A 25,888-nucleotide genomic window follows, 5' to 3' on the forward strand; every position below is an offset into this window, starting at 1 on the left:
GTCAAGATACCAGTACTGATAGTAGATCATTGGCTAGAGCGGGTTCGTCGATTCCAGCAGCCAGATGACTATGGACCAATGGTATACAAATTTGAAATTTTGTTTTTCACATATTTTTGATGTCTTTTTTCAATCGTCCAAGTTGAGTCAAGATAATAGCGCTAAAACTGTGTTTTTGTGTTGTTGTCAGTTGAACTAGCGCTACTGTGCTGCTATAGCGCTATCACATAGTAGTTTTAGCGTTGTTATAAGTTGTAGTGTAGTTGAGTTGTTGTTTTAGCGCTAACGTAGTTTTAGTGCTATCGAGTCCTTCTTGTAGCACTAGTGCTTTGAACTGGCACTATTGCATAGTTGTTCTAGTGCTATTGCTTTTTAGCGCTTGTGTGTAGTTGTTGTAGCGCGATTGTTAGCAAAGTAGCACTTTTGTCTGAAAAATAGATGCCCTAGTGTTAGAAAGAGAATCTCCTGATGCCAATGGTGGATGGATGGAGAGGGTAGTTGTTTTGAACCATAGAAGGCCCATTGAGACTTAGGTCATTAGGATAAATACGTGTTGTAGTCTAGGTGTGCCATGATTGCTTACCTATTGAGACCTAAAGATACTCGATGAAAGTATATGTTGATAGTCTAGGTTTAAAATTAAGAAAGTTTGAAACAAAACAACAAATGATGATGGTTGATGTATGTGTGTAGGAGGATCTTCCCATCTTATAGATGTGGGAGAGGCATCCAGCCACACAACAGTTGAGAGATCAGTTGACAGAGGCTGAGATTGATTGCATTGCAGTGACAGGCTTATATGAGGTGGTGTACCAAGAGACGAGTTCACTGGGAGTTGGGATCACTCTACTGCATATTTGGGTATGGGAGCACCTACCGGTGACCTAACCTATTAGTCTGAGATTTGAGGTAGTGGATCAACCCTATGTGTATATGTATGGCAGTATGATGAGTCAGCTCCACCTGGGGAAGTTAGAGTGGTGGTGATAGGCATTAGATGATTTGGATGTAGTGATTTGGAGGCCCTATATTGAGTGTGAGCCCTAGGATGATGATGTAGAGGCCTTTTCTTATGTATTTATGATACAGTACTTGATTGGTAGGACAACCTACAATGTGGAGAGACAGGTACCTAGCAGAGTGTTGAGGTAGTTCCAATGGGGGTCAGTGTTACCATATGATGAGGCATTAGCAGAGTTTTGGACTTTACAAGCGAGACCATGATAGATGAGGTCAGGGATTGTAGGTGCAGGGGTGACAGATGAGTACACACAATACATTACGACACATCCTATTCCACGCATATCGGATCCGGCAGAGCCAATTTCATCTTTTGAGGAGGATAGGAGATAGAGATGAAGGAGGTTAGGGCATCAAGGATTTATAGTAGGGGGATGAGGGAGAGGTGAGGGAGGTGGAGGGGATGGAGGAGGAGGTGATGGAGGAGGAGGAGGTGGGGGTGGTGGAGGAGGTGATGGAGGAGGAGGAGGTGAGGGTGGTGGATTTGGAGGTGGAGGTGGTGGAGGTGGACGGTTACAACAGAGAGGGAGAGGCAGGAAGCCATTGCGACTGTCACAGTGGCCTTTGATGCATGGAGGAGTCAGATTAGGTGGCATGGATATGGGGGAGGGAGAGACACCTATGGATATGGGAGAGGGATCCATTGGAGGAGGAGAGGGAGCTATAGTTGGCAGGGAGGATCCGATAGGGATGGGAGGAGAAGATCTTTGGGATCAGATGATATTATTTTTGCAGACTCGACTGGAGGATATGGAGGTAGAGGTTGTAGTTAGAGATGTTCAGCTATTTGCACGGGAGTCAGAGTTGACGGTAGTGCTTCGGAAGAGAGGTCAGGCAATTGATAGGGTGATCCAGCTATAGGAGAAAGTTTGGGCCTTGGAGGGAGTATAGGGACATGGGTCATCGACTAGTTCATTGGTGAGGGAGTTACGGAGGGCAGGTGGAGAGGTTCATTATTGGCGAGGTCTATATGAGCAGGTGGTGCCATCTAGTCGGCGGGCACTGAGCTATTCATAGATGCATCGGGAGAGATCAGAGCGGTCTCAGAGGATGCAAAGTAGTGGTGGTGTGATGGGTCCTCCATGACGAGGTAGTGTAAGTGGTGCAGGAGATAGTGGGGGAGCAGGTGGTGACGGTGGTGCAGGTGGTGATGGTGGTGTAGCATCTGGCCAGAGTGGAATTTGAGAGAGTTGTATATACTTTATTACATGGTCATTTTGGATTGTGACTTGGATGGCTCTTGGTAGCGGATATTTTTGTCATCTTTGTACTTTGATACATGTATAGTTTTGCGAGATGATATATGATGTGATATATGAGGAGATCTCTTTTTTGTGATGATATGCAGGTTGATGATATGTATGGATTTATGTAGGATGATGATCTATGATTTATGCTTACATGGATACTTGCACTTGCTATATGTATGTTCTTATGTGATGATTCCTATATGCCTATTTTATATTGATTTGTATGATGTCTATATGCATTTTTTATGAATATGATACTAACATGTGGATGTAGGTTTAATATATGCATGATTCGTTGGTGTAATGCTCTATGTATGTAATGCCATGATGATGATGTATGCCTAATGAAATGATGCTAACATTGATATAGATAGTACTTGTGTTTTATGTTGACGAAATGATGATATGCAGTTGCGTTTGATTATGATGAAATGCAATGAATCGAATGGTATATGTATGTAAAATGAATAAACAAATGTAGAAGTACAAATGTTTATGTGATGATAATGCCACGAAGGGGTAATGAACAACTACACCCTAATTCAATTTAAAAAGAATAATCAATGCATCTTAATGAATCCTAAATGAAAGCTTTTTAAGATGAAAGGAATGAGTACAAGAATATCCTAGATGGATAGATGAATGCACTTAAGTAATGGATAGATAAATAAATGCGTGCAACTAAAGGAATCTATATGAATGTATTGTAGACAAATTTAAATGATGATAAATGATGATGAATGATTTAAATGATGCGAATCTAAGTACATAATAATGAATGCAACTAAATGATATTAAATGCACTTTAATGAATAGTAAAAATGAATGTAATGAACCTATATGTAAGTAAATGATAATGCACTATATGTAAAAATGCAACTAATGTAATGAAATGATGATGTCATGCATGCATGATAGATGAGTGCAAGGTTGGTGAGAATGTGTATGATGTACTGATGATGTATCAGAGAACTTCATCGTGATTGTATCCAAGACCAAGTCATTTTTAAATAATTTCTCATATTCAAACTTGTTTAGACTTGCATAAAACATAAACATGAATAATGAATGATCAAATGGATGGGTGATATGCAATGGAATGCAATATAAACGAATGAGATGAAATGATGATCCATAGTGCTTTATTTTTCATCATTGAGCAAGGGTAGTATCAATCTTGGACGAGGTAGTAGGAACCAAGTTTGGAGCACTGTACCTATAAACAAGCAGTATAAATAAATAAAGAATATGGACCCTCTATAATGGTTCATGCTCATATGGTCGAGGTATATGCTGTAGTCAGCAAGCCATAGTGATCCATGACTGTATTTTGTATAAGATCACGTAGCTTAGTGAACTTCCCACGTAGACACCATTAGTACATGCCCCAGAACTTCATTGGAATAATTCATTGAAGATAAGCAAACAAAACGATACTTAGGAACCATCCCAGCCACTCTAATCACTTCTGGATATCCCGGAGTAGCGTAGGAACTTGATATAAATGAATAAATAACTAACAAACTGACCAAGTACTTGATAGATTAAACATAATTTTCTTGTCAAAGAAAAATGTTATCTTGTCTTTGTTTTGGTGAGGAAAGATTTATCCCTGTTAGGACAGTTTGCATGGCGATGTTGATTGTTTGGTCGATATGATAAGTGGTTATTGTTTGAGTATTTCAAAATGTTTGTTTGGTATCTACTTGGATGCGTATGTACAAAAGATTGTGTTGCCATGCTTATGATTTATTTTTTATGTTTTATCATGTTTTTGGATTTTGTGATGTTTTTTAATGTTTTTGGTATTTTGTGAGTGTTTTTTAATGTTTTTGGATTTTGTGAGTGTTTTTTAATGTTTTTGGATTTTTGTGAGATAGTTTTGAATGAAGAACTCAATTAATCATAAGTAATGTAGAATCCACTTCCATCAATAGGTTTAAGAGTATTGCCCCTAGTTTAGACATGACTATGAAAAAGCAGGATGCAAGATGCATGAAGTATTATCCTTGATTGTAGATCAATAACAAGCCATGGTTTTGATAGATGGATGTGTGGATGCAATGAATGTGATCATAACAAGTCTGAAAGACAATGGAACCATAGCCTTTACGAGTGGAACCTGTTTGCCAGGTTTTCACCATCACACTTACCCAAGGTGCCACCGCAGTGGTTGTTCACCATTTGGATGAATGATTTTTCTTTACTATTTTGATTTTTCTATTTTCTTTGGGACATTTATCTAAATTTTTTTGGTGTTTTTTTGGTATGTATTGGAGTTGGATGCTCTGTACAACTTATGTATGGAATTGTTTGAGGTGCATGTTGTTGATTGGATCTTCTACTGGTTCTCCTTCTGAAGTAGCCAACTGATATGCCCCAGACCCAAATACAGTAGTGATAACATATGGACCCAACTAGTTTGATTCAAACTTTCCCTGATGTTCTTTGTTTGGTTGGTTATGAGGATTCTCTTGAAGAACAAGATCACCTACCTCAAATGTATGAGGCCTAACTCGATGATTATAGCTTCTTCTCATGCGTTGTTGATAGGCTTTGAGGTGATTGTATGTAGCTTGTCATTTCTCATCAAGTAGTTCCAAGTCTTGAAGACGTGATACTCTGTATGCTTCACCATCTATCATATTATGCAAGGAAACCCATAGAAATGGTATCTCGACCTCAATAGGTAAGATAGCTTATGCTCCATAGACTAGTGAGTAGGGAGTTTCTCCTGTAGAGGTTCGAATGCTAGTTCGATATGCCCATAGTGTTGGATTTAATTGAACATGTCAATCATGACCGAGATCATTAACTGTCTTCTTGAGGATTCTTAATATGTTTTTGTTCGATGCTTCGGCCTGACCATTTCCTTGTGGATAATAGGGAGTGGAAAAGTGGTGTTGGGTGTGAAACTTCTTACAGAGCTCACAGACATCCTGGTTCTTGAATGGGAGTCCATTATCTATGATGATGCACATGGGTACACCATACCGGTAGATGATGTAACTAAGGATGAATGAAGTGATCTGCTTGTCGGTGACCTAGGTAAGTGGAACAGCTTCGATCCACTTTGTGAAGTATTCAGTGGCAGTAATAATGAATTTATGGCCGTTGGATGAAGATGGATGAATTTTACCCACAAGGTTAGGTCCCCATTGACAAAAGGGCCATGGTGTTGTGATTGGTTGCAATTCCTATGCTGGTGCATGTATCAAGTCTCCATGAACTTGGCATTTTTTGCATTTTTTGACAAAATAGTAGGAGTCTTTTTCAATGGATGGCCAATAGTATCCAACACACATGATATTATTTGCTAAGGAAGGACTACTTGAGTGAGTCCCAAAAATTTCATCATGTACCTCTTCCAAGGCCTTTGTTATCTCATCCTATTCCAGACATCAAAGGAGAGTACCATCAGGACTGCGTCGATATAGGGTTTCAGCAATGATGGTATATCGAGCGGTTTGGCGAATGAAGGTTTTACATTGGTTATTCGATTGGTTAGGAGGAAGTGCATGATCACGTAGATAGGTATAGAACTCACCGTACCATGGGGATTTAGAACTAGTAAGGCGACATATCATCTCAGATTCGGGGATATCATAAGAGAGAATCCAAAGTTGTTCAACCAAGAACTCGTAGCATGTTGAATTCTATGGAAGATCTAGGAGAGATGCAATGGTAGCCATAGCATCAACAGCTCAATTATGATCTCTAGGTATCTGCTCAAAGGTGATAGTCATAAATGATGCCTATAAACAGTCCACCATTTGTTTATACGACATGAGTTTATCATCCTTGGTCTGATATTCATCTGTGACTTGTTAGATGACCAGTTGGGAGTTGCCATATACTTGTAGCTCTTTTAACTTCCATTGTACAACTAGTCAGAGTCTTGTGATCAAGGCCTCATACTCAGCTATGTTCATGCATGAAAAAGTTAGCCTATAAGACTTCAGCATGTTGTCACCTTGAGGTGTCATAAATAGAATGCCTGCCCCTGAGCCATGTCTAGTATAGGAACCATCAAAGTATAGTTTCCATGGTTGTGCTACTATGATCATGAATATCTCTTCATCTGGAAAATTGGAAATAAGAGGATTATTTCCTATGAGGGGTGCATCAGCCAACTGATCTACAATAACTTGGCCCTTGATAGCCTTACGGTCCACATACTCGATGTCAGATTTATTAGAATGATCACCCATTTGGCCAAGCAGCCTTTCAATTCTACTTTGTTGAGTAAGTACTTTAGTGGATCGATCTTTGCAATGAGTTGTACTTTATGTGTTAACAAGTAGTGCCTTAGGTTAGTGGCTGCCAAGATTACTGCTAGGCAAGCTTGCTCAATAGGTGTGTAATTCAGTTCATAGCTAACCAGTGTGCGAGAGATAGTATACAACACACTCTTTCCTTTCTACATTGTGCTGAGCCAGTAGCACTCCCAATGTTGTATTTGTTGCTGAAATATAGAGTAATAGAGGTCTACTTGGATCCGGTGGGAACAACAATGGTGTATTCATGAGATAGTATTTAAGCATCTAGAATGATTGCTGGCATCCGATATCCCATTGAAAGCAGATGTTTTTGTGTAACAGGTGTGTAAAGGGGTGACACTTATCTACTAGTTGTGCAATGAATCTTTGGATGGATTGTAGTGGCCCTTGTAATGTCCTTAGCTGATTGATATTCTTTGGAGGTGGCATGTCCATGATTGCTTTGACCTTTGCAAGATCGACCTCAATGCCTTTGCTTGAGACAATGTATCTTAGAAGCTTCCCTAAGGTTACTCTAAAGACACATTTCTTTGGGTTGAGTCCAACATGATATTGTTCCAGTCTCTTAAAGATTTTCTCTAATATTTCCATATGACCTTCTCTTGTTAATGAATTTGCTAGTAAGTCATCAACATAATCTTCCATTATGGTATGCATCATATCATGAAAAATGGTGGTCATTTCTCTTTGATAGGTCACCCCTACATTCTTTAGACCGAAAGGCATTACATTCCAACAGTATGCTCCCCATAGACATGTGAAGGTCATCTTATGTTGATCCTCTAGTGTGATCTTTATCGAGTTGTACCCTAAAAAGCCATCCATGAGAGAGAGCATGGCATGTCCAGCTGTTAGGTCTACAATCATGTCAATGTTTGGTAGGGGGAAGTCATCTTTAGGACATGCTTTGTTTAAATCTCTAAAATTAGTAAAGATATAGATGCCCCCATTTGGTTTGCCGACAAGTACAATGTTGGATATCCAATCTACATAATCAATTGGTCTAATAAAACCAACATCTAGGAGTTTCTTAAGTTCTGCTTTGACTAGTACCGCAATCTGGGGGTGCATCTTGCAAAGCTTCTATTTGACAAGCTTAGCTCCTTCTGCTACAGTGAGGTGATGCATGACTAAATTGGGATCAAGACGAGGCATGTCTGCATATGACCATGCAAAGTTGATTTGATATTTCTAGAAGAATTCTACAAACTTAGGTTGTTCCTCTAGAGTTAAAAGAGATGCTAGATGTATGTGGTGAGGAGTTTCAGGAGTCCCCACGTTGAATTCTTTTGTTTCCTCAATAAGGATTTTTTATCGTTCCTGCTATGTACTAGAAGGGAGGATGTCAAACCTTTCATCCTCAAGTGCCTCAGAGAGGTTTTCACCATTGGATACGCTCTTTATTTTTACTTTTGTGGGATCAAACAGTGCCACAGTGTGGTTTTCACTGGAAGATCCATGTTTTATTGTTATATTTTTCTAGCTGAAAGGTTTGGTATTTGCCCCAAAGTATGCTATGCTATTAAGTTCAATGGTGAATCCAACTTTGTGATCCCCACTCAATATGTTATCGCCTAGTTCCAAAAAGTCAATGATCACCTCATCATTTTGGAAGTGGTCAAGGCATTGGGGATTAGATTGGTTCCATTCGATGAGTTCAGGATGGATAATAGGCATTACCTCATCGATCAGGTTAAGTTCATAAGAGGTGCCAGTGAGGGTTAAGATGTTGTGGTGAAGGTCATTAATGGTACTCTCCCTATCAGAATCAGGCGTAGGATGTGATGTAGGGTCTATGGAAGGTGTTTCCAATTCAGGAACCCAAGAGGTTTTAATCTATGTTTCTCTGTAAATAGGGATTTATTTGTTAGGTGGAGGTGGTGATGCGTATTCCTCATCTGAAGTATTGAGATGTACTGAATCAAATTCCCACTCATGTGAGTTGGTCTCTGAGTCACTTTTTAGTATCCAATTACTATACCATACCGGGATATCCTTTGAGTTAAAAACTACGGGTGTGATCGGCTGATGTATCTTTATAGATGGAATGATTGGTGCTCTAGGAAGGAGTATTGGGATCAGTGAATTCAATATGGTGAGCATCGACGTTGTTGAATCTACTGCTGGGGGTTTTGATACTACTAATGGTATTATTCATGTAGTTGCTGCTGCTGATGGGGTTGTTGGTTTGACTGGTGGGATGATTGGTGCCATGGATGTGATTGTTGGGATTTTCAACCATACTAGGGCAATTTGTGTGGTTTTTGGTGCTATTGATATAATCAAGGGTGACCTCTTTAGAGTATTAGGTTGATATAGAGGTTTGTTGGGTTTCCCTTTGAATCTGAGCTTAGGAAGAATCTCCTTTTGAAAGCCTAATCTAGTGTTATCTTTAGGATTTAATTTTGGCTGCAACGGCTCATGTAGTCCTTGCTTGCAAGGTCTCAAAGCACTCTTACCATCATAGCCCATTCTTTGCATGATGAGAAGGCCTTTTCCAAATTTTTTTGTGGGAAGCTTAGCTTATGGGATGTCCATGGTGATAGGATCTTTATTGATCCATTTTGCTAAGTCCTCATCTCTGGTCTCTTCTTCTTGACTCTTCCCAAGGATAAAAGGCATCAAAGTGCATGCTGGCTTGACTACTGGTGCTTGAATTCACCATTGAGGTTTACCATGAGTTCTAGGAGAAGTGGGTAGTTTCCCAACACAAAAGAGTTAGCTAAGATTGTACTCCCCAAGACCTTCCTCTACCATTTTCATTTTTAGCTTCTCTTGCTTGGGTATAGTTGTGTTTGAATTGGAAGGAGAGGCTAGAATAACATATGATGTGGATGGGATAGCTTCTTTGTTATTGGGAATAGTAATCTCTGGTTGATGGTTTATATTGTGACAATATGCAAAGGGATTTGCCTCACCCAGGATTGTAATTTCTACACTGTTATGAGGAAACTTCATACACTGGTGATAGGTGGATGGAACAACTTGCATGGCGTGTATCCAAGGTCTTCCTAACAACAAATTATAAGATAGGGGAAGGTCCAGAACTTCACATATGATGTGCTTCACCACTGGGCCCACTCAAATTGGTAACACAACTGCTCCTTTGGATGAACGCTCAGCATCATCATAGGCTTTTATAGTTATCTTTTTGCGGGGATCCACTGATTTAGCTGCATACTCTAATGCTTTTACCAATTGTAATGTATAGATATTTAGGCCTGCTCCATTATCAATCAAGACTCACTTGTTTCTGTGTTTGTTAATAAATCCTTCCATATGAAGTGAGACATAATGAGGTTGCTGGAAGGATGTATTATCACTTTCAAAAAAGGTGAGACATGGTGATGACCTCAGACTACCAACTATAGATTTAAATTTATTTGTATTTAGATTGGCAGGGACTGATGCCTCTTGGAGAGCTTCATCCAAGACTATTATATGAGATGGGGATAGGTGCAAAATCTCTAAGATGGATATAAGTGCAGGCATCTTATCTAACTATTCCACAAGGTTATACTATTTTGGGATGGAAGTTGTGCCTTGTGGAGCTTCTTTAATGGTGATCTTGCCACGATGCGTAACAACATTGCAGGTAGAGCTTGGATCTTTGATGGTAATAGTTGCAATTTTTTCATTGGCATCATATAGGAAATTCATAGTGTAATTATAGGCGGCTCGCATATAATCGGTTGTAAATGTGTTTCGCCCTGAAGTGGAAGGACCTTTTTGATCTTGTGATGGAAGTGGATATTTTAAAATAAGATGATCATTATTTGTGGTTTTTGGGTTGTGTACTTCAATTTCAATCTCTCCTCGATCAATAAGATCCTGAACAAGATCTTTCAATCTATGACAATTACTTGTTTTAAGCCCTTTCTCTTGATGGAATTCGCAATGTTCATTATCCCTCCACCATGAAGGTTTTACTTGAGGTTCCTAATTAGATGTCTTTGGTAAGGTCACCAGATTGGAAGAAACCAACTGACATAACACTATTTCAATAGGTTATCCTAAGGGAGTGTATGTACATTTTGGTTTCTAATTTTGCTGGCATTGTCTTGGTTCTTCTGGCAGTACATTGCATCCTTGATTTGGGGGAGAAAGTGTGCTATGCTTAGGAGGGGGGTTTTCCCCACAAATCGGACCACATGTTGTGCACTTTTGATAGTCCTTGCATCTACAACCTCGCCATTGATGATGTTTTTATTTTTATTCCAAAAGTTAGGTTTATTACTATTGAAGTGCGGGCGAGGGCCGTCTTTTAGTTTATTGTATATCTTGATAACATCCTTTTTGATGAGGGCCCATTCACATTTTAAACCTTGGGTGACCATGTCATTAAAGGACTTTGTGCCTTTCATGTCTAGATGGAATTCTATTTCTTCGTTCAAGTTGGAAATAAATATTTCCACTAGTTCTCGTTCAGGTAATTGAAGAGAACGTCTGCTAGAAATTTATCACCATCATTGCAGGAAAGCTGAAAATAGCTCCCCTGGTTTTTTCTTGGTTTTACATAGATCTTCCATGGTGACATCGCGTTCAATGTTATGTGAATAATGTGCAATGAATTTTTGGACTAGTTCTTCAAATGTCCTAATGCTGCCTGCTAGTCGAGAAAACCATGAAGTGGTTGTCCCTCCCAAACTTTGAGGAAAGAGTCAAATTAGGTATGTGTCTTCATATGCCACTTCTAGGCAAGCGGAATGAAATTCTCTAACATGATCTCGAGGGTTTCCTTTTCCTCGATATTTTTCAAACTTAGGTGTTTCAAACCCTCATGGAAAAGGTGGCATATGTAGATTCCTATCAAAGGGATAGGGACAAATATCATTAAGTGAAAACTGGGTAATTTTCACACCACTGTGGAGTTGTTGGGCTAAATTCTTGACTTGTTGCCTCAATATGTCAATTTCATTAAGAGGAGGAAGAGGTGGGGGATTTCCTTGATGAAGGTCATATATGAAGTTATCTTGACCTCTTCTTCCCTCATTACGACTATGGTGTTCTGATGCTTGCCTTAGTTGCGCAATATCAAAATCAAAGGGTAGTTTGGCTCCCTCTTGGGCAAGTCTTAAAAAGTGAGCATCAGCATTGTTCTTGAGGATTTCGTCAAAAAGTCGATTGAAGAGAGGGTTGTGTTGTGCCCTTTCTATTGCTACAAGAGTGGGAGTACTTGGATTTTCATCATTTGAGTTTCTTCCAAGGGCTTCTTGGAATTCATTGAGATTTTCATCCTCTTCCTCCTTGATTTCTAGTTGTCTAAACCTTGATCTGGTTTGAGCCATTTTGGTTTAAAAGTTGTTGTTGAAGTTTGGTGAAAATGATTATGAGTTGGTGATGGAATGAGAGATAAATGTTTGGTGAAGTTTTTTGCATATGGATCTCTAACACTAAAGGTAGATGTTACCAAAGTCCTTCTGTGAATTTCTTGTTGTGTTTTGTTGACAATGTTGATATGATAAGGTTTAGAGAGGCCTAAGATGTGTTACAGACCGAACTAGCTAGTAATGAGAGGATGCACTCATAGACTAGTTTTAACCTACATAGAAATGCCTCTTAGGATGAGTTTATCCTAGAGGTAGAGACACTCTAAAAAGTGATGTGTTGTGTTGGATTCAAGCAATATCAAAAAAGAACTTAGGACAGGCCCTCTTTATGTTTTGAGAGTTGGAATGGATTGATGATGTGTGAATGTGAGAATGGATGAAATTTTAACTTCAATAAAAACTATGTGTTAAAAATGGGACAAATTATTCCTCTTCTCTTTCAGGGGTTGGTGGTTCTTCCCGAGCTATGTTATATGTGATGTAGATGTCTGGAAAGAAGGTAGGATTGATTTTTCCTCCCTTGTTTTTATGATAACTCAAAGCTCTATATTGAGTAAAAGCTTTGTTGTTTAAAGACTCTTGATCAAACTTGTTGGATTTTCCTTCAAGATATAGATGCATGTGACGTAAGAAGGTTCTATGTGAGACAAAGATTTGTCTATTGAGATAGAAAAATTTCCTTCTTTTGATGAAAGCCTTTGAGCTCAATTGTCTTTTCTTCAAATTGATATGTTGATGAAGATTTCTCTTTCTCAAAATGTAAAGGATGGTCATATAGTTTGATACTTTGTTTTCATTTTTTGCCAAATGTTGGTGTTGAAAATTTGTGTTGGATGAATACTTGTTTTTGAATTGGTTTTGATTTTCTTTGACAAGAAAACAAAGCAAGCACACAAATAGAAGAATGTTGCCTCAAAAGGCACAAATAAGTGTGGGTCTAAATCAACCCAATCTTTGGACTTTTATGACCCCTTTTCCAAATATTTTTCAGTGTGTTTTTCCAAAAAAGCTTGAAGTTAGCTCAGTTTATTACTGGTCTTGACACAAAATGAAGACACTTCAAACATAATTTATCCCTAAGGTCAAATAGCTAGTTGTGATAATTTCAGCCCACATCTTGATATTTCTTCAACTTTGGTACTACATACCTTATGAATCCCACCATGGCAGGTAAGGATGTGATATACTAAGTCTTGCTCGAGCATAACAAATACATCTATGATGGGGGAGTCACCACTTTTATCAAGCTACAAGTAGTCTTTCAAAAAGCTATGTTTCTACTCAAGGAAATATGTATGGTGAGTATCTTGGGAGAAAAACCATCTATGCTCTTGCACTGAACTTCTCACAAATATCCTCAATCAATAGAATGGGAGGGCTTCTACATAAAAAGGTGTCTAGTGATTTTTGATGTTTTTTGGACATAAGTTCATTCTGTAGTGACTCACTTAAGAGTCTTGTAACTTGTGGTGGGGCCCATTTATCCTTTTAGCAAGTTACAATGTAGGAACAACTATACCCAAGGCTACAACTTTCGCTCACACCTGATTTCGATAGCGGCTCGAAGGATTTACCGTGCGAGGTCATTCCCAAGAGTGATGTGTCTCTTGGTAGGCCTCTCTTAAAAAGATAAACTTTGAGTGTTACTAACACTTTTCTCTTGCACCTAGGACCACGAAAGCCAAGGGAGAGGATAGTGTGTGTTAGAAGTAGGACTACTCGACAAAATTTGCACAAGTGTGTCAATCACAAAAAAGCACTTGTTCTTTTTAACTGATTTTCATTGCAATGTGATCTAACTATTTCGAGATGTTGCTCCAACAATCATGGTGTTCTTTTTAACTTCAAAGGCAAAATATTTGGTAAACTAAGAATTTTGAAATCCTGGTCAACTGAATTAAATACACGTCTTGGTTGAAGTAAAATAGTTTATGAGCTTGAAGGAAAAGTGGCTTGTTCTTTTTCGATTGCCCAAAATAAAATGTTGATTGTGAATTTCCTTAAGTTGATGCAAGAAATGAAAGTTGTGTTGTTGATTTTAAGCACCAAAATAAAGATTGTTCCTAACTTGCAAATAAACTTTGATGTGAATTTTGTGGTTCATTTTAACTTTCAAGTGGGGTTCTTTTTACAAACCCAAACTAAAGATGTGATTCTTTTTATGATCCAAAATGAAAATGTGAGGTTTCAATTTTTAAGCCAAAAAGAGATAATGAATTTGTTTTAATCCAACTTTGAAAATATAATGAAAGAAATAATTCAATGCTTTCTAATCTAACTCCTCTAATCCTGCATAAACAAACAAATAGTTAGTCAAAAATAAAAAATGAGGTATTGGTGGGCTTCTACAAACCTAGGTTTTGATTTTTGGTTACAATAAAAAAAATTACAACTCTCTGCTACAATAGCGCCACTCTGTGTAAACAAAGAAGAAAAATTCAAAATGAAAACTCTACTTAACCGACATATGCGCTAAAATAGTGACAAATGCGGTATACTAGAAGCAAAAGTGCTAAAATACTCTTTCAGGCAGAATAAAATTATGTCAAACAGAGCATGCAAATGCGCTAAATTAATAACAAAAGTGCTACTTTAAATGCAAACATGTTAAATGATGGACAATAGTGCTATCCTAGACAATAGCGTTGTTTTGGTGAACAAAAGTGCTAAATCGTGAACTTTCGTAGGCGCTAGAACGTGTTCGAAAGTGCTAAAGCAAAACCTGTGTGTCAATTTAAACAAAAAACGTTAGTAGTTTTGTAGAGAAATCTTGTGTTCGATTCATGTCAAGTTCACCAAATGATCCTCTACAAAAAAGGATGTTAGAAAAACCTGTGGTAAGGCAACACACATACAAAAGAAACACAAGAAACAAGAGTTAGTGTTAACAACCAAAGATTATTCTAAACAGGCATATCAAGAGAGACACTATAAGCACAATAAAACATTTAACAATGAAAAAAAATGCAACAAGGCATTTCCAAATTCCTTCCAACATGCTTGTAGCTCCTCCTCCCTTGTTCCTCTCCTCTCCAAGTTTCCAAATGAGTGTAGCTCTCAGCAGCTTTTTGCACTATGGATGTCTTATGGAGATTTAAGATTGAAATGCTTTAAATTATGCTATGGAAGTGTAAAAAAAGCTAAATATGAGATACTATGAAATGAACTAAGATTTATTTTAGTCCAAAATGATAATATATAAGTGATTATGCTAAAATGCTCTTTCTAAAATTGACTATAAGTTAAATGCATACAAGTTTTCAAGATTTGGATTATGAAGAAATGAGCTCTATTTATAGGTAAAATGGAGCAATGGATGGTTGAGATTGAGTAATCACAATAAGGGTTAGGATTGAGTGGTTTAAGAACCATTTGAGGACTTTCAACCCAATCCTAGGATGACAAGTGTCAACATGAGATGGGTTGAGGGGAGAGGAAAGAAGCATTAAATGCTTGACATGACCTGAGGGTTAACTTGGGAGGTAGGGTTAATGTTGAGTTAAGTGAATAAATTCATTATTCAAGGAATAATGATTTTATCCAATGGATAAACACTTGTGCAAGTGTTAGTGAGGATAACCATGGTGAAAGCAATAAATGCTTGAGGAGACACGTGGGTTACATGAGGGTTGAGTTAGAGGTCAAAGTCCCTAACCATGGGTGCAAGTGGATTTAACCATAAATGATTATGTAAGAGCCATTAGTGGTTTGGAAGAATTTAGAGGTTAGATTGTTGAACACATAAAGCATTAAATGCTTTTCAAAGACTTTGAGGGCTTTGAGAAGTGACTCCAAGTTGCTTAGGAATGTGACAATATTTAGGGGATGGATTAGGCTAATTAGGAAGGGGTTAGAAGAGTCTAGAAGGGGATTTAGGATTGCAAGTGGATTTGCTGGGTGAGGGAAAATAGGATTTTTATTAAAATAAAATTCATTTATTTCAACAAATAGGTGCAACTTGCATTTGTAGGAGAATGCAAGTGTGGGGGATTTAATGATTTAAATAAATATTTTAATTATTTATTTAAAAGAGGAAAGGGGATAAAATTAAATAAATATGATTTATGCATTTAATTGATTGTAAATTTGGTTTAATGAATTAATTAAAATAAATTGAACAATTTATTTAATTAATAGGAGAATGTTTTAGGATGAATTAATTAAATATTAATTTAATTAACGATTGGCCAGTGGGTTTATTAATCAAATAAATAGCAAACATTCATTTAATTACAATGGACAGATTTATGTGACTACACTATGCATGTGTGGGGTGGACATTATTATGGTTAAATAACATATGAGTTTCTTATTTGATCATAAGTGCATATAGAGTTCCTATCTTATTTTTCTAATTCATTTTTGAGTTACATTAAAGATGTTCATGATGTTCCCTTTCATGCATATGATGATAGTTTAGTTCTCCCTTTAATTCATAGCTATGATTTACCTTCTCCAAAAATTGATCTCATTAGTGAGGGCACATAGATGCAAAAAGGGAATATGGACACTTGTTTCAAATATCTGCCTCCTAAAGATGACTATTTGGAGATTTGTGTTCCTTCTCCTAAAACGTAATTCCCTCATAAGGATTATTTGGTGCAAGGGGATGATATTATGGCTACTTATCCAAGTGATACCATACCTTCTTTTGATGATCTTCCCTCTAAAGATGAAGCATTCATTACATATAATAGTCCTTTTTCTAATGGGTGTCTTGAACATAAAGACAACTTAGAACAATAGAATGATATTATTTCTCATCATAGTGCTCTCTCTCCCAAAAATCAAGAGCCTAACAAAAATCAAATCAATTCTATTCATGTTCCTATGAAACCAAAAATTCTTCCTGATTATCATGTTGTGGCTTACACATATACTAATGAGGTATTTGATGAGAACATAAGTGAAGCATCGCATGCTTTCTTAGTTCCTATAATCCTCTCTTCAATTCACACAAAGACACCATCTCCTACCAAAGAAGTTCCTAAAGAATAACTCTTACAAGATGATTGGGGGTCCTTATATTTCACTCCTATATTTTCTATAAATTCTAAGATGCCTGAATTTCATATTCCAAATTTTTCTCTTAACACAAATCTTTAAATTGATTCAGGCATGTTAAAAATAACATGTCATGATGAATGGCATATTCATCATGATCATTTAAAATAACATTCAAGTTTATATTATGTTTCTCCTCGCTATGTGACATAGTTAGCCTACCTATTGGGGGATCCTTGTCATTCATGGTGGTACAATTTTAGGTGCAATCATACTTAGTGAGCAACATAATAGTGTATTTATTCTTGCCTCTATGCTTGGGGGCAATAATATTCCTTTTTCTCTTTCTAAGATTTCACTATCTTCTTTATGGAGTATATTATTCATAAACTTGATGTCCTTTCCTGTATGGAGCATTTCTTCATGGGAGCGCATGTCTGTTCCATGAGTGGGATCTTCTCATTGTTTGAAATGGTATGTCTATTATGAACAATCTCTCCTCAAAGAAATTTTTTGAATCTTCTTCTTTCTCTCTCTTTGAAAATTACCTCTTCTATCGTGTTATTCATAACTTGATGTCATTTCTTGAATGGAGTTATCCTTCATGGGAGCGCATGTATGTTCCTTGGTTAGGATGTATTCCTTGCTTGAAATGATGCATCTCTTATGAGTAGTCTTTCTATAGAATTTGTGTAATTATTCTCATTGTCCTACACTTGGGGGCAATGATCTCTCTCCCTCTCTCTTTTTCTAAGGATCCACTTTTCCCTATTGTGTGGATGGTGTAAGTTTTATTACTTGATGTCATTCCTTGTACAAAATTGTTGGTTGTTTGCTTGAGGAATTTCTCTTATACAAGAGGTTTAAGTCCTTGAGTACAACCTCTTTCACACTTCGTAATGTACATCTATAATAAATTCACCTATCCATGATAGGGATAAAAGTGTGTCATCCTTCATCAACAATCTATTTCACCTAGCAATAGGATGAAGGATCAAATTCTTGTTCTCTCCTTTTCTTCTTTCTATAAGATGTTATATTTGTCTAAGACACGTCCTCTTGGAGGTAGATGTCTTTTGAACAAAGATCTCTTCTCCTCCAAGAACCTCCTTTACACTTGCAACAAGATATCTCTTTTCAACTATCTTATCCTGGCTTGAAGAGTATTCCCTCTCTTGCTTGGATTTATGTCATTGTTGCATAGCAGATATCTTCTTTGTGATGAAGGCAGGTATCCTTGTTTTTCTTTTCTTAAGATATTAACATCAAGCTATGTTGATATCTTAAGCGGGGGGCACCCACACTACTCCTTTGTACTATACTTTTCTCATGCATTGTATAGTGGGACATTCTTGGAACCAGAGGGTGGCCTCTTAGATAAATATGTCATCACTTTTCTTTTACAGTGAGACATTCTTGGAATTAGAGGGAAACCTCTTCAAGAAAGATGTTGTTACTTTTCTCTTCTATAGTGGGTCATTCTTAGAACTAGAGCATAAACTCTTAGAGAGAGATGATGCCATTTTTATCTTATGTAGGGTGATTATTCTTAGAACCAAAGCATAGACTCTTAGATCGAGACATCACACCTTTCTTGACACTTTAATACAGGTTGTAGTGTACTCGGGCATAGACTCGTATGAGGCACTTCGAACATCACTTGCACACACACATGCTTGAGGTTGGGTGGAACTAACGATGTTCCCACTCTCCTCCCTTACATGGATCACCTAGATAGACTCTAGGGGCTATATTTCCATGTCCTTCTCTCTATGGATCACCTAGTTTTAGGGGTGATATGTCCATGGTTTCTCTCTTGTTAATATTTCTTCTCATGGATCACCAAAGTGTGTATTCATGTTCTCTATCTTCTTCCTCTCATGAACTCAGACTTTTGATATTGATGGCTCATGGATGATGCCAACTTTTCTCTTTTATGTGATCACTTCTGTTTAGGTGATGGCAATTATCTTTGTGTCCTTATTAGTTGTTGAGACATTTGAGTATCGAGGTCTCTTCGGCTAGTTGGTTTGTCATCTTGTGTTTGTCATGTGTCTTTTGTGCTTTGTTTTTGTTTTGTGTGCTCTTGCATATGTTTGAGTGAGTCAAGATCCTAGGATTCAGGGCTTATGTTCCTCAAGATTAGTGACATCTTATACTCCTCGTGGTATTACTCTGCATCTCTAATCTTCATCTCTATTTCTTCTACTTTATCGGTAGTAGTGGCGTAAGTCATACTCCCGCTAAAGTGGGGGATACATGTAGTATTATAAAATTGTGCCTCCTCTAATTTTAACCACATTTGAGATCCTCACCTTGGCGAAGACATACTCCTTCCTAGGTGAGACCCCTTCCTGTTTGAGCCTTGAGATAGCCTCAAGATCCTATCCAGACCCCAAGATAGGGAAGGATAGGAGCATGGTGCCCCTATCCCCCGTGGACAGGAGCATGGTGCCCCTATTCCACCCTCTTAGGGTGGCCCCAAGATAGGACCCCCCGCCCCTATCTACACTTCAGGATCCCAAATCTCCCAGATGTCAGTCTTTGGTGAGATGAATTAATCTTCTGAGGCATGTATAAAAGGGAGTTGGTTTTCTCATTTGTGGGTGGCATAAATTAAAGTAAAGTGGATCATAAGCAAGCATAGGCAAAGATATACATCATGAAGCATTCAAGCATTCAAGGGTAAAAGTACAAAGTTGTGTCACACTTTTATAAAGGAAATGGTCAATGTTGATTCAACTTTTTAAATTAAATCAATAGAAAGTGAAATATATGTTTTGAATTTTTAAATAATGTAAACTAATCAAATTTATATTCTTATGTCTATTTTAAGTTTGTAATTTTAACAAAAATTAAAAAAATTATTTGAATATAGTTTTTAATAAAATAAACACTATAATTTAGTTGCTGAAAAAATGCTGAAATTGAAGTTATACAAGACACCACACTTTATTTAGTAAAATTTACTATTTTTTCTTGAATTTTTTTGTTGTATATTGATAACTTGAAACTTTAGTGCATGGATATATTGTTTACTATTTTTTATAAATATATAGTTTTCATTAAATTTGAAAAGTTGTGTGTGCTGAAATATAACTATTTCCAATTCCCGCCACTTTTTTTCTTAATTATTTATCCAAATCATAAGAGAATTATATCATCTTGACATAGATTCTTTTCTCTACTGCATCATATTTTTTTAATAAATTTATTTATTTTTCCTTGACAAGATAATCAACCTTATATTTTAGTGTTGATGACCTACTTTCAATAAAAATAAAATATAAAACATGAAAACTAATTAAAATATTAAAAGATATATATTTTGGAAAATTCACTTATAAATCTATTAAAGGGTATTTTTACATTTCAAAAAAAATATTATTTATAAGAGTAGGAGTTGTTGAAACATCGATTTTTATTTATTTTTTTAATTAGACCAAGAGTAGTATAAAATATACATTTAGTAAACACTTCTAATTGGAAAAGTTGTGGCCCATATATAACTTAGCTATAATAAATCTATATAGACCATATGTTTGACTAAAATTAATTTTTAGTTAGAATTACTTAAATTCACTTGTGCTGATAAGTTAGCCTCAAATGTGACATAGTTTTGTGCTTTTACCCTCAAGTCTTCCCCATTCATCCATTGGAACAATATTACAACATTCATTTGCAAGCATGAATGTGTTTTAGGGTTTTGTCATGTTACATGACATTTCGTGCAACACTTGTGATTTACATTCAAGAAGCAAAACAATGATCATCAATAAATTGCAGATCTACAAGGTATACATTTCCATTGTTTACATTCAAGCATTTGCAATTACTTTCTTTCAAGGTTGATTCCTCAATTGAGGTTTGATTGAGGCAAACCCCTATCCACAACCCTCTTTTCCTCTCTTTTCTATGTGCAGGTTGCAGGTGTGCGGCTATAATTGTAGGTTTGGGCTTCATTTGCAGAGACAGAAGAACCCTTTTCATTTTGTGGATTTCATCAAGGACCATGTACATTCCTACCATGGTCCCGAGGACTTTTCTCCAAATTTACAGGGAAAATCCGTATCAGTCTAATTAGCTCAGATCCGAAGTTACTGTGCGATCCGGAACTGGTAGACCCTCATTTCACTCATTTCACCTCTCTTTTCCATATAGTCAACAAGTCAACTTTCCTATTTACAAAAGAAGGGCAAAACACACTTCAACCCTTGCAATCCACTTGGAATTCACATCCTTGTCTCCCTTGGATTTGGATCTAGTGGATTTAAGCCCCTCTTTTTTATGTAAAGTTCTTCCAAGTGAAAACCATCCTAGTGACTTCCTTTTTCTCTCCTAGGTGGGGAGTCACTAAGGTTCAATTTTCCACTTTACAATAAGATTATAAGAAAATTAAACAGTGGAAAGAATTGAAATATTATAAAATTATCTTAGATTACATCTCTAAATATACATTAATAAATAAGAAATACTTATCATTAAAGGATTCTAGGCTCACCATAAAATGTGGGTAAGTGGATGAGAATGATGATAAAATGTGTCAAATGTGGTCTATTTTTTTCATAAAATTGACAAAATCTAAACATGATTGAGTAGTTAACGATGTGTATAATTGAAACTTGAAGAGGGTGAGTGTAGGATCATGATGGGCCACATAGTACTTTTAAGTGGCAATGAAAATGCTAAAAAAACAATCTTAAGAAACTTCACAAGAAAAATTGATTAGTTTATTTAGTGCTGTCAAAATTTGCATATTATTTTAATGTTAGAAAAAAAAATCTTTTCATGATTAATTTATGTATCTTTAAATTAGTATATAAATGTGAAAAATATTTATATATTAGTATACAAATGAATGTCTTTAACCTAAAAATATAGCGGTGAGTTACACAAATATGTAATAAGAAATGAGCCTACCCTTGGAATTAGAATTTGAATATTTAAGTCTTGAGTTCAAGTATGGCATTGGATCTATATCAAGTTGTAAGAAATTAAATTTAGATGAAATAATTATAGTTTTGAAGTAAGGAAAATGTATGAAAATTTGCGTAAATAAGAATAAATAGATAAATAATAAATAATACATATATACAAATAAATTAATAAAAATTAAATTAAATGCCAAATAAAAATTGAATCTGATACAAAACTGTATCAATTGTGAAACGTAACTATATTAAGATATTCCATCGAAATAATTTAAAAATTGATAAAAATTAATAAAGCTATGATAATTTGACCATTAAAAATACAAATTCAATAATGCGTCCTGTTGCTTGTCCTCATCTACAAAAATAACCATCAATTTAATAAATTTATCAATCACAATAATAAATGTAATAATTAATAATATGATAAAAAAGAAATTACATGACAAATGTCTTTCTACAAAAATAATCACCAACTTTATAAAACTTGTCAATCATGTCACTGACTACATTTGAGTAACAATCTAATAAAATAAACTAACTACATTTGATTAACAATCTAATAAAATAAAAATTAGAAGACAAGTGTCTTTCTCTTTCTTTTCATCATGTACAAAAATAATCATAACTTCATAAAACTTCTCAATCACGTCACTGAATGCATTTGATTAGAAGTTGCAACAGAAATGTCTCTCTTCATTTTCTTCGTCTGCCACAACAATACTCAGCATTATAAAACTTGTCAATCACGGCAGTGATTAACTGAAGATTTGTCGAATCATCTGTTCACTTTACTTCTACTTGAAGTGTAGAAATGAAGAAATCAATCAATGTGAACTTAATTAACGACCTATATCTGACACCAAAAGTCCAGTCGAGTAAGGAAAAATATTGGCGTGTATTTTTGGATTTGCATGGCGGTACTTTTCCAAACATTGATATTAATCAGCGACCATTGTCTTTAACGATTCAAGTCAAATTTACACATCACTGTTGCCTTTCCCTTCAGTAGTCAAATTTCCAAACCGTGCTTTCATAAATATATTAGTTTGATTTTCTTGCCAAATTTAATAAGCAATTGTTTACATCGACTTTGTGATTTATCAAACGACTCTATGTGAACATAATTATATCCTTGGTGTTCCTGTGGAATAAACTCTACGATTTATTATTAAGATTTTCCTTTAGATAATTGAAAATAGAAAAATTTATAAGCCTTGGTGTTCATGTGGAATAGACTCTATGATTTATTATTAAGATTTTCTTTTAGATAATTGAAAATAGAAAAATAAATATTTTCTAATTAAATATTTTTTAATGTTCCTTAACATCATTAAACTTTACCTCATTTCATATATCATTAAATAAATATATATTATAGTTTTAAAAATTAAACTTTATTTAAAAAAGTCACATAAATTTAAATGAATCATACCTTAAACAAATTTGTTAACACAATTATATCCCATAAATTAAATTTATCTAATTTTATTTATCTTAACTCTCTAACTCTAAATATTTGATTTTAAAATATTTACTTTCCATTTTCCATTATCTAAAAGAAAATCATAATAATAAATCAGTCTTCGACAGGCACACAACTTTTGCAACCTCTCCAATAGATTCTGTTCACATTGGATCGTTTGATAAATCACAAAGTCGATGTAAACATGTGTCTAAATTTGTCGTCGATCATTAAAGAAGATAGTTACTGATTAATACATGCCGATATTTTTTCTTACTCGTCTGGACTTATGGTGTACGGCAGCTTAAAATACGGTCTGTCTGACATTTTGCAGTAACCAACAACCAAAGAAAGCCCCGCCACGTAACTGCAGACCATGAAGACGCGTTTTTTTTTATCTTGCTTGACATGACTTTTTTTGTCTGCGAATTAATATTCCAGATATTTTGTGACTTCTTTGTAATCGTAGTTTAGTGATTTCTTTATCAAGATATAAGGAAATGTCGAAGAAATTTAGTTTCCTTCTCAGGGAAGGTTTACACAATGAACCACTGGCCACATAAATAATCATCTAATTTCACAAAAAAAAAAAAAGAGTCTCATTTACTGTTGACAGGCTCGCTGTTATAAATATCCCAGCTAGAGATGATCACCTGCACTTCACTCGTCCCTTCCATCCCAAATGGCCATCTCTTTGCAGAAGCTGCGTTTAGTTGTCACTTCAGTTTTTGTTGTCTTCTTCCTCTCTTCACATCCTTCTCTTTCCCATCGAATCCAATGCCATTCCCATGAATCTGAAGCACTCCTTCGCTTCAAAGCTGAGCTGACTGACTACGATGAGGTTCTCAGTTCGTGGGAAAATGGAACAGACTGTTGCACGTAGAATGGCGTAACCTCTGACAATCACACCAACCACATCGTCGATCTTCATGTGGACTCTGTTCAAGAAGTTGTGATATCTGAGAGCTTGTGCCGACTTCGCTTTCTCAAATCACTCTTCGTTACCGGAGATACAAGCCGAGTCACAGGTACTCTTCCTCCCTGTTTGTGGAATCTCTCATATATTCAAAATTTAGAATTACCTGGCAATGAATTGAGTGGGATGATCCCCTCTTCTATTTGTTTTCTCACCCGCCTTACATACCTTGATCTTAGCTATAATAAGCTCGATGGAAACATACCTTCCTGCATGGGAAATCTTTCTTCCTTAACCCACATCGACTTTTATATAAACCATCTTAGTGGAAGCATACCCCCTTCTCTGGGTAATATTTCTTCACTTGATTATCTAGGGCTTGCTAAGAACCAATTAAGTAGGAACATACCGATTTCTATTGGAAGTCTCTTTTTGCTGACGTCTTTACTCCTTGGGGAAAATCCACTAAGCGGTAAAATTCCAAATTCTTTGGGCAATCTCACTTTACTCGAGTTTTTTGATCTCGAGGATACCCAACTGAGTGGGACCATTCCCCCTTCATTTGCTCACCTTTGCTCTCTCACTCACTTCTATGTTGGTGGTAACCGTTTCAATGAAACCGTCGCGGCTTCGTCACTTCCACTTTCTTTCGGCAATCTAAGCCTATCACTAAGCCATAACCAGTCAATTTCAGAAACTTTCTTTCACAACCTTACAGGCCTATACTCGTTGTATTTATCCAATTGTGTGATAAATATAAGCACATCCTGGATTCCATCCTTTCAGTTAGGTCAGCGATCTTTAGTGTCATGTACAATTTGTCACGGTGAATTTCCAGCCTGGATTTCAACACAATTCTCGCTTCATACACTAGAATTAGTTAACAGTGGTCTTGTGGGAGATATTCCTTCATGGCTATGGGAAACCAGTCCTCTGTTGGCATATCTAAATCTTTCAGGAAATCATCTGGAAGGAAATATATTGTCAAATACTTCAACATGGATGCAACTAGAAATGCTAGATCTGTCTAGAAATGGATTTAGTGGGCACATCCCAACAATATGGTCACCCTCTAGCCATCTATTACTGCTCAATGACAATTTTTTCAGTGGCAATATTCCTCCATCTTTGGGAAGTTTGTGCAATATTCCTTCATGTTTGGGAAGATTATCTCACCCCGATGAAGATTATTTCAGTGACAATAATCCTCCAGGACTCGAACTATTAAATCTTGCAAATAACTATTTAACTGGAGTGATTCCTATGAGCTTGTTCAATTCCTCTTTTCTATCTGTCTTAAATTTAGCAAATAATAGTTTGGAGGGAAGCTTACCGAATGAGTTCAATAAGTTGAGTGAATTATATTCAGTAGTTGTTCACAGTAATAACTTGAACGGATCATTTCCTCTTTCCATTGCAACTTGTTTAAAGCTACAAGTTCTTGATATTGGGAATAACTTATTGGGAGGTGAAATACCAAAAGTAATTTGCAAATCTTTCAGAGCTAAGAGTATTGGTGATGAAGGAAAACAATTTTGTAGGCAGGATTCCTCCAAAGATTGGGCAGTTAAAGAACCTTCAGATTGTGCTCCTTTGTTTCAATCATATTTCAGGTTCAATTCCACACACAATTGTATTATTGCAAGCAATGGCCAATACAAGTCAAGATGGTTTTGTATTGTCTGCTTCTGA

General features: G+C 36.2%; 1 protein-coding gene across 1 annotated transcript; it reads left to right on the plus strand.

Annotated features, from left to right (window-relative positions):
• Positions 1 to 714: 714 nt before the first annotated feature.
• On the plus strand, positions 715 to 25,888 carry LOC131860050 (LRR receptor-like serine/threonine-protein kinase FLS2). The gene is made up of 4 exons (XM_059214403.1): positions 715 to 861; positions 1,756 to 1,849; positions 8,593 to 8,729; positions 24,164 to 25,888. Exons 1-4 carry the CDS (start codon positions 715 to 717, stop codon positions 25,886 to 25,888), a joined length of 2,103 nt encoding a protein of 700 aa, XP_059070386.1.

This window comes from Cryptomeria japonica, chromosome 11, assembly GCF_030272615.1.
Source record: "Cryptomeria japonica chromosome 11, Sugi_1.0, whole genome shotgun sequence".
NCBI lineage: Eukaryota > Viridiplantae > Streptophyta > Pinopsida > Cupressales > Cupressaceae > Cryptomeria > Cryptomeria japonica.